The sequence below is a fragment of the Hyaena hyaena genome, unplaced genomic scaffold (assembly GCF_003009895.1).
Source record: "Hyaena hyaena isolate Hyena2069 unplaced genomic scaffold, ASM300989v1 scaffold_421, whole genome shotgun sequence".
NCBI lineage: Eukaryota > Metazoa > Chordata > Mammalia > Carnivora > Hyaenidae > Hyaena > Hyaena hyaena.
The window spans coordinates 1,156,249-1,167,784 of record NW_024081057.1 but is presented as its reverse complement, the minus strand read 5'-3'; the positions used below and the strand labels follow the sequence as shown (position 1 = coordinate 1,167,784).

The 11,536-nt window shown below is 47.8% G+C and overlaps 1 protein-coding gene across 1 annotated transcript; it reads left to right on the top strand.

The window, feature by feature from the left end:
• Positions 1-3,531: 3,531 nt before the first annotated feature.
• Positions 3,532-8,713, top strand: FABP1 (fatty acid binding protein 1). Its single transcript, XM_039252651.1, has 4 exons — positions 3,532-3,609; positions 5,204-5,376; positions 6,678-6,770; positions 8,640-8,713. Exons 1-4 carry the CDS (start codon positions 3,543-3,545, stop codon positions 8,688-8,690), a joined length of 384 nt encoding a protein of 127 aa, XP_039108582.1. The 5' UTR covers positions 3,532-3,542; the 3' UTR covers positions 8,691-8,713.
• The last annotated feature ends 2,823 nt before the right edge of the window (positions 8,714-11,536 follow it).

Below are 11,536 nucleotides of genomic sequence, written 5' to 3'. Positions count from 1 at the left end.
GTCATCTCAGATCACATGGCAGTCTGGAATTTGGATAAAATTGGATTAAATTCCCCTAAAGGCCTCGCTAAGGTTCCTGGGGATCCTTGGAGGGACCATACTCCCATAGACACTCTGCTCTCTAATACAGACAGTCCCTGACTTATGTTCACCTTGGGAGCTTTTGAGTTTACAATAGTGTGAAAGTGATCCTCATTCAGTAGAACCCATACTTTGTAAATTTTGAGGTTTCGCCAGGCTGGTGATATGCAATACCATCATCTGTTGTGATGCTGGGCAGCGACAATGAGCCTTGGCTCTGTCTGCCACGTGATTGCGAGAGTAAACAGTCAATACACTTACAGCCATTCTGTGTCCATGCAAACTCTGTTTTGCACTTTCAGTACAGTAATCAATAAAATACATGGGATGTTCAATACTACATTATATAATAGGCTTTGTGTTAGATGATTTTGCCCAGCTGTAGGCTAGTGTCACCATCCTGAGCACGGGTAAGGTGGGCTGGACTAAGCTATGGTGTTCAGGAGGTTAGGTGTATTAGATGCATTTTCAACCTACAATGTGTTTATTGGGACATAACGCCATGGTAAGTTGTGAAAGCTGTATACTATTTCAGGTGTATTGTTTCAACTCCACCCTATCAATCTGGAAATGAAGCTCAGCCCTTCGTCATTCTCTATTTGTACATGTATTGATTTATGAATTATAATTTACTGAAGCATTTGAGATAGCGGGAGAGGGAATTAAAGAAAGATGGATAGAGACTGACTTTGTGGCCGATGAGCAGCTTCAAATTCAACATTAGCTTTTCCTGGAAGCTCTTAGTGCCTCATTGCCACTGGGGGTGTCTTCATGACTCATCACCCCACACCCACTCAGTGGTTCCCCTCCTTTCTGCCTGCTGCACTGCTCTCTTCCTTTCCCTGATGTCCAGGTGAGAGAAAGAAGACACAACTGGTTCTCTCCCTGGGTCCTGCACAGCCCAGCAGCCCTTCCCCATCACCACCTTAGCCCTGGCTGACCACAGATTGTAGATTTCACATTTCACTCACTCTCTCTCCCAAGCAGCTTCTTTAGCTGTGCGCACGCGCGCGCACACACACACACACACACACACACACACAGAGTTTCCTATCAGAGAGGAATTCCAACGCTAATTGTTAAGACAATGGATTTTTGACTTCTTTACACATACATATATACAATAAAAAGTTATTGTCCCACATGGAGGAGATTAGGGTCTAATATGGGCACCCTCAATACAATGAGACATATCAAAAGGTACACAATCAAGGTTCAAACAAGATGAGAGGATGTTCCCATCATCCTGTGAGCCACTCTCTCACTACCAGCTAGGTGCAAGGGCATTTGCGGTGGCTAAAAATGACTGTGAATTCTGGACGTACAAGCCTGCTCAGTGTTTGCCAGGGACTGTCCTGACCTGTGGCCCGGAAAGCACTTTGTGTCCTGGGCACTGTCAGAGGAGGAAGGCCGAGCAGGGAGGGCAGAGTCGAGCACCCAGCTGCACTGGAGGGAGAGGTTGACTGTGCTAGGATCCACATGATAGCAGGCAACCAGTGCTCTCTGCCCATGCTGCTGAGAGGGGAGTAATCTCTCCACAGCAGGGCATATGCCGTGCCACCTGTTAGGGATGCCGGAGGAGGGCTTTGACATTGAGCACGTGGGTGGACGAGGAGGCTTCTCAGGTACTTTGCCAGATCACCATGTCTAAGATTCTGGAGGTGTCAGAGAGTATGAGGAAGTTGGAGATACCAGAGCACGCCTCTACTGTGGGCAGACGCACTTGAATGAGTGTTGTGTTCCTCCTCAGACTTGTCTTCCTGCAGTGTCACCGTCCCCCTCATGAGCCCTCATCCACTCATCTGTCCCCTGACTCATCTACAAGCAGAACCCGAGGGCTGCTGGGCCTCCAGAGCAGAACCCCCAGGAGCCCAGAGTTGGCGGGTGGGTAAGGGAGCATGTAGGCATCCTAGGGGTTGTGCTGCCAGTGAGAGCAGACAGGATCCCCTGGCAGGGGAGAGCACTTCCAGGAAACAGAGAGCTCCAGCTGCAATCTCCTGCCATCTTCCCTGGTGCAGGCTGGAATGGCAGAGCAGGACTGCAGAGGAAGGAGAAAGGATGGGCAAGGATGGGAAGAGAGTGGTTGGCTCTCAGGCCTGGGGTCACATGGTGCCAGCCCTGTTCACCTCCTCTCACCCTGCAGTCTTATCTAGGCATACATGCCCAGTTAGACACACACACACACACACACACACACACACCCTGATCCTGGCTGCCCAGCCCCAGGGCTTCAGTGATTTGAGGGCACATGCCAACCTGACTACTCTACATTTCTTATTTTCCTTTCACCGGAAGACCCATGGCCTCATTATTCTTTGATGGTTTTTGTTTGCCGACCCATAATAAATGGGATACTTGCTATGTGCCAGGTATTGGGAATACGAAGGAAGAAATGAAAAAGAATACATGGAGAAATAATCCCAGTAGGATTTGGATCATAGGTATTTGTGAGGTGCTCTAGGAGCCCAGATGGTTTATAGAGGAGCTGAACAGGTAGAGGTGAGGGACGAGCAGAGTCTCAGTGGGAAAGCAAACTAGGGCATGGGCACCCTTACACGTTCAGTTGTCCCAGCACGTGCTACCTGCTTTCTTTCTCCTACCTTGTCTCTGCCTAGTAAAATGCATCTCAATTTCCACACACCCCATTTCAATAGTTCCCACTTGCCCTTCAGTATGTAGTATTTTGACATCTTTAAATGAAGACTGATGTGGACGGTACAGAGCTTATAATTAGCAAGAGGATTCCCAGAACACAAAATAGCTCTAAGGGCTTATGACAACTTTGTAAAAATTAAGTTTGTGTAATGATAAAAATGGAAGTGATCATAAGGTATGTAAATAAGAGGAAGGTTTTATTGTTCTTTTTGTTTTTACTATTAGAGAGAGAGAGAGAGGGTGCAAGTGAGTGAGAGCAGGGAGAGAAAGAGAAGGTGGGACTTGAACTCACGAACCCTCAGATCATGACCTGAACCAAAATCAGACACTTAATGACTGAGCCACCCAGACGCCCAATAAGGTCAAGTTTTGAGTTTAAAGGAATTCTTTGGTATTTTTCTGTGTGTCTAAATCTCAACACACACATGTATATGCACACATATACATATATATGGATATATACCTATGCACACAGGCACATACATGTGTGTACAGATATGTAACAGAAGCTTGCATTTAATGGAGGATTACCACATTAAAGTTTGCAGGGACTTAGGGCTTTGCATGTGATTGACATCGACTAATGTTTGCTGAATTAGAGCAAAGCACTGCTGTGCCCATCCTGTTTTTTTATCGTTGACCATTGCTCTTAGCAGTTAATGTTTGAACCTGGCCATAAAGGAGTCGACAGCTGCTGACCTATGGCCAACATTAGAAGCGGAAGGAGCCCCCTATAAATCAGCCCATGCTGGACATCCCAGCCCGCAGAGCTGCAGATCAGCTGTGGAGGGAGACTCGTCGCCACCATGAACTTCTCCGGCAAGTACCAACTACAGAGCCAGGAAAACTTTGAGGCCTTCATGAAGGCAGTCGGTGAGTGCTGGGCTGGACGCCAACGCTGGGGGTCATGGCATTGAGGGTCTGGCCCTGCCAGGGTTCTCGATGAATCAGGGTCTCAATGCTGGAATGGGAGGAAAGGCACAGGCCAGAAGCCATGTGATGCATCCTTGGCAGTGATTTGCAGCTTGTGCTCGTATCCCTCACTGGACGAGGCTACTTCACAGGCAAGTGGGAAGCACTGAGCTAGGTGCTGATCTGGATTGAAGCAATCTCTTCTGGTACCTCACTGTGTGAGCCTGCTCATTCATTCATTCATTGTCCTAACAAACATTGATTCAAGTCCAACCACATGCTGAGTACTGTGTTGGATGGATACCAGGGAGACAGATAACAATGAGCCACATTCCCAAGGCACAGTTTAGAGAGAGAAAAAGAGAAGAAATAGATGCAATAAAGTATCCCCGAATGCGTACTGAGCGCTGGCTCACTGCTAGGCACCATGTTAAGCCCTTAACATGTAATAAATCCTCACCAAAAATCTCTAAGTTGGGTACTAGTATTTTTCCCATTTCACAGTCAAGACAGCTGAGGCCTAAAAAGGTTAAGTAATCTCAACCAAGGCCATGCAGGCAGGAAGTGTTTGCCTTGGTATTTGAAGTAGATTCTGGTTCCAGAGACTCGACTTTAAACCCCTGTGACCCCCAGAGTCATGTGCAGAAAGATGAGGCTCTCACGGGAGGGCATGGACAGAAGACTTGGTGGTGGTGAAGGTGAGCCTAAGCTGGGCCTTGGAAGATGAGCGAGTGTCCCCTAGGGGACAGGGGGATGAGAGTGTGCTCCAGGCAGCAGGAACCTTCTAAGGAAAGGGCCGATGTGACAAAGAAGTGTGCCCAGGGGGGCAGGGCAGGGAAGACTGAAGGCAGAAGAGGAGGACCTTCAGGGCTAGCCGAGGGCTAGGCTCTTCTCCTATAGGGTGTCATGCCGTCTCTATTTCGAATCCCATACTTGGCCCCTACAGGACCCTCTACCTGCACTGAAAGTGCACTTGGACCTCAATTCATGTAACAGTGTAGATATGACCTGAAATCTGTGAAGCTCTGTCCCAGGGCAAGGGACTCCCACAGCGTCTTCCTCAAGAGCCTTGAAGCAGAGGCCGAGGCAGGGGTAGGTGGACGGAGGCTCTGCGGGCACAGCCCCAGCTTGGGAGTGTTGCCCCGGTACCTTATTCATAGCCAGTCTTCTCACTCTCAGGAGGGACCTGGCTCAGAAAATGAACTGTGTGGTCGGTGTGGGTGTGGAGAATGACATGCTGACACTCAGAGAGCAAAGTCTGGCGTGAGGAGGGAGGGCGAGCGAGAACCAGGGCGCTCACTAGAGGACAGGGTCTGCAGGACACAGGAGTGTCTTCTTTATAACCCTCCTGGCAAAACAGGGGACTGCCAGCTCAGGCCCAGGCAGGCCACCGACCTTTCCTTTCAGAGGTCAGCCCATGTTGCTCACAGGACTTGGTTTGTGCCTGTGGCCTCTGGGGAGACACGGCGCCTCCCTCCCCGCCCCACACCACACACTTTCTCTGTGGCCATTGCCTTGCAACTGCCATCTCTGAACCTCAGATGGTTTCCGCCAGGTCTGCCGGACGAACTCATCCAGAAGGGGAAGGACATCAAGGGGGTGTCCGAAATCGTGCAGAACGGGAAGCACTTCAAGCTCACCATCACCACCGGGTCCAAAGTGATCCAAAATGAGTTCACTCTGGGCGAGGAGTGTGAGCTGGAGACCATGACTGGGGAGAAGGTCAAGGTAGGAGGTGCCCCCTTGAGTCGCCCTCTGTTTCTGGAACTTTCCCTGGAACCTGGCCGCAGGGCTTCATCCCACCAGGCCCCCGCCTCATAGTCCCCACCACAGATACCTTATCTCCGAACCCACTTTGAGGCTGGGAGGCAGAAAGACAAGACAGCTCCAGGGAGGAAGCTCTAAAGAAGCCCTTCCAGTATTCCTGTGACTGTGTGGGTGCTCTGGCTCAAGAATCCAAGCTCTCCCATGTGGAGGATATGGGGGACCAGTCATGGGTTCTCCCAGGACCAACAGTAGACAAGCAGGAATCAGTGAAAAACCCTAAGCAGAGCTGTGACGTCATCCTTGAGCCCAAACTAAACTGGCCTTGCTGAGCCTAGAGCTGCTGGTCATGAGGAGAGACTTCCTGGAGGAGGTGCTGGCAACATCAAGAATACCAGAATGCCAAGACCCCAGGCAGGCCCTCAGACTGAGGCTTTAGAAGTCCTTGGGCCCCGGGCCTCAGCTACCTCATCTGTAAAATGGGCATAGACACCCTTTTTACCTCTTCTGATGGCCTCTCCTTTCTGCTTCTCCACATAGGACATTAGAGGTCAGGAAATCTGTAACAGGAAATTCTCTCGATAGGCCTATAGCAAGGGGCAAGCTCTCATGGGTTTTACCACAGCCTTTTTCCAACTGTCCATTTTGGAGGCAAATTTTTTATTTTGGCCAGAGTCTTCTGTTACCTGCTGGGTTTCTGTTGCCTCCTCCTGGATGCATAAGGCTTAAAAAAGAGACCACCATAGAAAATATAAATATGCCAGAAGGAATACACACCAGAGCTAAATATGTGTTTTCCCAACTGGCCAGTATTTGGAATTTTGCTACTACCTCTGTGCATCAGCTTGGAGAATTGATACTTAACTAATTTTATTTTAGTGCTTGTAGTTGAGACCACTTCAATGTCCTATGCTCATTTCTAGTTCAATTAAAAGTTAAGAGACAGAGCATGAGTGGGGGAGGGGCAGAGAGAGAAGAAGACACAGAATCCGAAGAAGGCTCCAGGCTCCAAGCTGTCAGCACAGAGCGCATTGCGGGGCTCAAACCCATGAACTGTAAGATCACGACCTGAGCCGAAGTCAGACACTTAAGTGACCGAGCCATCCAGGGGCCCCTTCTTTAGCTTTTAAATGCAGCTCCCATTTTTACAGCCAGAGAACCAGGGGGTGTGAGTGGTTTAGGTTGCTGTAAGCAGAGAGCCACGCAGGGGAGCCAGCCTCATGAGCGAGATGTTCCTCACAGGTCATCTCTTCTGTCCCTTGCAGGCAGTGGTTCAGATGGAAGGTGACAATAAGCTGGTGACAACTTTCAAAGGCATCAAGTCTGTGACCGAACTCAACGGCGACATAATCACCAACGTAAGTTGGCACTCTGAACTTGTGGTTCCCAGTGCTTGAGGGGAGGGGAGAGGTAGAGTGGGGAACAGCTCTGTCATCTTCCCTGTTATCAGTCTGTGCTAGCACTTACTGAGGACCCACTATGTACCAGGCGGTTTACACACATTATCTTCCCAACAACCCTGAGTTTTCTAAGTGGGGAAACTGAGTCAACAAAAAACCAGGGAATGGCAGAACTAGGGTTCCTTTGATTGGGGCCTGTCACACAGGGCCGTCATCCACAGTTGTACACTGCACAACCCTACAGGGGGCCACTCCCATTATAGATGGTGTAGACTTGTATTCTTATTACCATCTTGAAGTGGTAAGTTAGCCATTTTGTTCTGACAAAACGAGTGCCGTGTATTTGGACAGTTTCCCAGCAGATAGGAGTATGGCATCTTGAGGAAGGGCTGCCCTTTTTTATTTCACCAAAACCCCCATACGTGTTGGCGGCAGCTCCCGGCTGGTGCTTCCCCACCTCTCCTGAGTTCCTTCAGGCTGCCTTTCCATCCCCACTTTCCAGGTCAGGGTCAACCACTCCAACCTCCCGCTCTTCCTTCTCTCCTCATTGCTATCTCACTTCTTCCATCCATACTGAAAAGGGACGGGAAACAAGAGGCGCTTAGTAGGACAGACACCGTTCACATAGAGCCACCAGCGTGGCCCACCTTTCTCAGTCTCCGCTGGGATGGGGCCACAAGACTTGCCCACAGGCATTTACAAGGAGAATCATATTCACAGCAGCTTTATGGTAGCTTATCAGAGTGGCACACACTAGTTGTGTAGCCATCCCCGGTGCCTGATGGCCGGCCACGTCCTATCCCTGATTTGGAGGTGAATAGTGCAGTGTTTCTGCTGCAGTTGTATTCCTCTGGCTCTTCTTTGCTTTGAGGAGTAACAGAAGGCAGAACGCTGCCCAAGGGGTCTGTGCACCCCTGTTCAAGTGGGAAAAATCCCTCAACTAGAGAGTCAACCAGGAAACATGCAGTCCCACCCCTGCTGGGCACATTCACAGCACATCAGGAAGGTGCCAGCAGGAGGAAGGGAGATGAGCCTGAACTCAGTTCCAGCCAAAGCCCCTTGATAGGCCTTTTTTGTACTTTGATATGCATTTGATAGCTCCCCTAATCTTTCCCTCTGCCACGAGGGAGGCAGGATGAGGGATTTAATTGACAGGTTGACCTATCCAAGGTCATCCAGCTAATGAACTGTAGAACCAGGGTTCGAACCTAGTTCTTTCCTTTCTATTCCATTGCTGCTGAAGTTAAGGGGCTGCTTTGCAACCCCGGTGACATTACCCCGGGTCATCGTCACAGACTTGTATAAGAGAACCAGGGGGAAGTATGGGTGGTGGGGTTGTGCGGGAGAAAGGAAAGTCCCTCAAAAATTAAAAAACTGATTAATCCGATGGTCCAATGCTTTTATACACTTCCTGGTTCTTTGAGAGGAAAATTTTGCACTACCTGCTATGTTCCAGGCTAGGTGCCTACGTGTTTCCACGTATGTGTGCTCTTGGTCCTCAGCATGTGTTTGGTACATAGTAGGCACTCAGTGAAACAGAAATTGGACTGGAATGGACTCATTTGGATGGTCTTGCTCTGACTGCCATTGATATAGAAAGGAATTCACTAAATGACAGGGCAAGTCTCTACACAAGGAAATGAAGTGACCCAGATCTAGCATGGGATTTTAGAAAAGATTGCCACCTCTCCCTCTGGTCCTACAGAAAACAGAGAAAACTTCGGGTCGTTTCTTATGCTAGCATATTTGGGATGATTCTGTAGCCTTAACTACCTTGTGCACTCCACATCAGAAGAACATTTTGTGATTTTTTTTTTTTACTTTCAGACCATGACATTGAATGACATTGTCTTCAAGAGAATCAGCAAGAGAATTTAGACGAGTCTGCATTTCATATTCTTTTACTGTGTAAAATTAATGTAATAAAGTGAACTTTGTTTTTAAAAAAAAAAGTCTTTTCTTCTCGATTGATGGTGCTGTGAGTATCAATGTGCACTGACCCACCTAAATCTTCGTAAATCTTGATGATCTGCATGTTCCATCCTGCTGGGCCAGGTCTGAAGGATGGCTCTCACCCTGAAAGCAGCCCCTACGCTGCCCACACAGGTGACCCTACACGGAACCCAAGATGTGGCTGGATCTGTATGGCAGCCCTGGAATGATGTTCCTGGTCAGCTATACAGGCAGGGAGCCAGAGCAAGAGGGTGTGCTGGCTCCCTATAGGGACAGAGGACAGGAATACCAGGCAGGCACCCACCAGGGGACATGAACTGAAAGACTGGGCTCCGACCCACCAAATGAACAATTCACTCTCCTAGAGGGGTGCTGATAGAGGAGCTTAGCAGGAGGCACCAAGTGGGCAGAGGAAGGTCAGGTGGAAATTCCCCCCATGCTACGGGTAGTGGGAGAATGTGGAAAAAGCATTTCTCTGAACAGCACTTTGTATCAGGCTCCGGTAGCTGTTATAGGTTGAGTTGCACCCCCCCCCCCGCTAAAATTCACATAATGAAGTCCTAATCCCCAGGATGGCAGATTGTGACCTTATTTTGAAATAGAGACATTGCAAATATAACTGGTTAAGTTAAAAGGAAGTCATGCTGGAGTAAGGGGACCCCTAATCCATTATGGGTGGTGTTCTTAATGAAAGAGAGATATTTGCCGACAGAGACACCCACATGGGAGTATGCCATGCGAAGACCAGAGTTATGCAGCCACAAGCCAAGGATGTACCAGAAGCTAGGAGAAAGACCTGGAACAGATCCTTCCCTACCTCCTTTAGAGGGAGCGTGGCCCTATCCTCACCATGATCTCAGACTTCTGGCCTCCAGAACTGTGAGATAACACATTTCTGCTGTTTGAGTGGCACAGTCCAAAGTACTTTGAAATGGCAGCCCTAGCAAGCTGATATGGTGTTCATTCCCCACATCCAAAGAGCAGCCAAGCTCAGACACATCTACCCTCATCATGTCTTTCAGCTCCAGACCCGTACCAGCCCACAGAAAGCTCTCAACACAGTTGCCTTAAATATGAATGAACCTGTCACATTTCCCACCTCCTCTCTTCCCACTTCGGGAGTTGAACCCCCATAACTTGTTATGTGGATGGTTGCACAGGCCCTATAGCATCTCCCCACCCCTCTCTCTCACTTACCTACTCAGTCATCTTCCTTAAAAACAGCACTGATCATAAAGCTTCCTAGTTCATTGCCTTGCACATAGGAGTCCAACTCCTCAATGTGCATTCATGTCTCTATATCGGGAGTTAGGAAATGTTTTCTATAAAAAGCCAGAGAGTAAATATTTTCAGTGTTATGGGCCATCCAGTACCTGTCACAGCTGCACAGTTCTGCTCTTATAGCACAAAGCAGCCCCAGGCAATACACCAACAAATGGGCGCGGCTGTGTTCCGACAAAAATTTATGGACATTGACACTTAAATTTCATATCATTTCTGGGGCGTCTGGGTGGCTCAGTCAGTTGAGCACCCAACTTCATGACAGGTCATGATCTCACAGTCTGTGGGTTTGAGCCCCGCATCAGGCTCTGTGCTGATAGCTCAGAGCTGAGAGCTCAGAGCCTGGAGCCTGCTTCAGATTCTGTGTCTCCTCTCTTTGTCCCTCCCCTACTCATGCTGTCTTTCTCTCCTCAAAAATAAATAAACATTAAAAATTTTTTAATTTCATATCATTTCCATGTGCCATAAAATAGCATTCTCCTCTTGATTTTTTTTCCCTCAACCATTTAAACACAGAATGTCATTTTTAGCTCGCACACTGTGTAGAAACAAGTGGCAGCTGGTCTGACCCATGGACTGTAGGTTGCTGACTCTTGCTTGATAATAGCCTGTTCTGCCTTATCTAGCTTCAACCTTTTCCTGTAATATACATTCTAATCAAGCTAAATAATCTCTCATTCCCCTAGTAATTTAAGTGCTGCCTCTTTCAAGAAGGCTTCCTGAATTGTACAGCTAAAAGCACTCTTTCTGTCCCTCTGGCATTTTACCTACACCAGTTTATTGGATGATATTCTTCCTGCCTTGCACTATAATGTTTGACATATGTGGAGTGGGGTCTTGAAAAAATAGGGAGACCATAATTTGGGGAACTAAGTTACACTTAAAGAAAGAGCTTCAAAGCTTCAGTAAGAATTCAGAGGTAGGAGATACAAGAAAAAAAGCCCCTAAAGCACACTATGCCATTCACAAAAATAAATTCCAGATGAACTGAAGAGCTAAATGAATAAATGTGAAATATTAAAAATTGACACGGCAGATAAATCAGTATATATTGATACATAGAAGACTGTCTTAAGGTGCAAAAAACATGAAGAAAAAGATTAATTCATATTACAAAGGTTTGTATGAAAAGAGACTATAAACCCAGGTTCCAAAAAAAAAAAGCAACCACGTGAGAGAAAATATTTGTGACTTACATCACAGAGGTTAACACAATACAAAAACCTCTTCCAAATCAGTAAGAAGCCCAACCAAGTCAATGAGAAGGTGGGGTGAGCACACTAATGGGCAATTCACAGTGTGAAATATGCTTAGTCTCAGAGTAATCAGGGACGATTAAGGGATGTAAGATGAGATACTGTGTTACAAATCAAACTAGTAAAAAGTAAAAGGATTGATAACGTCGAGCGTTTGCAAGGATGTGAGTGAGGAAAGGCTCTCCCATCACTGGTAGAGATGTAAACTGTTACAGCCCACATGGAGCGCCATTT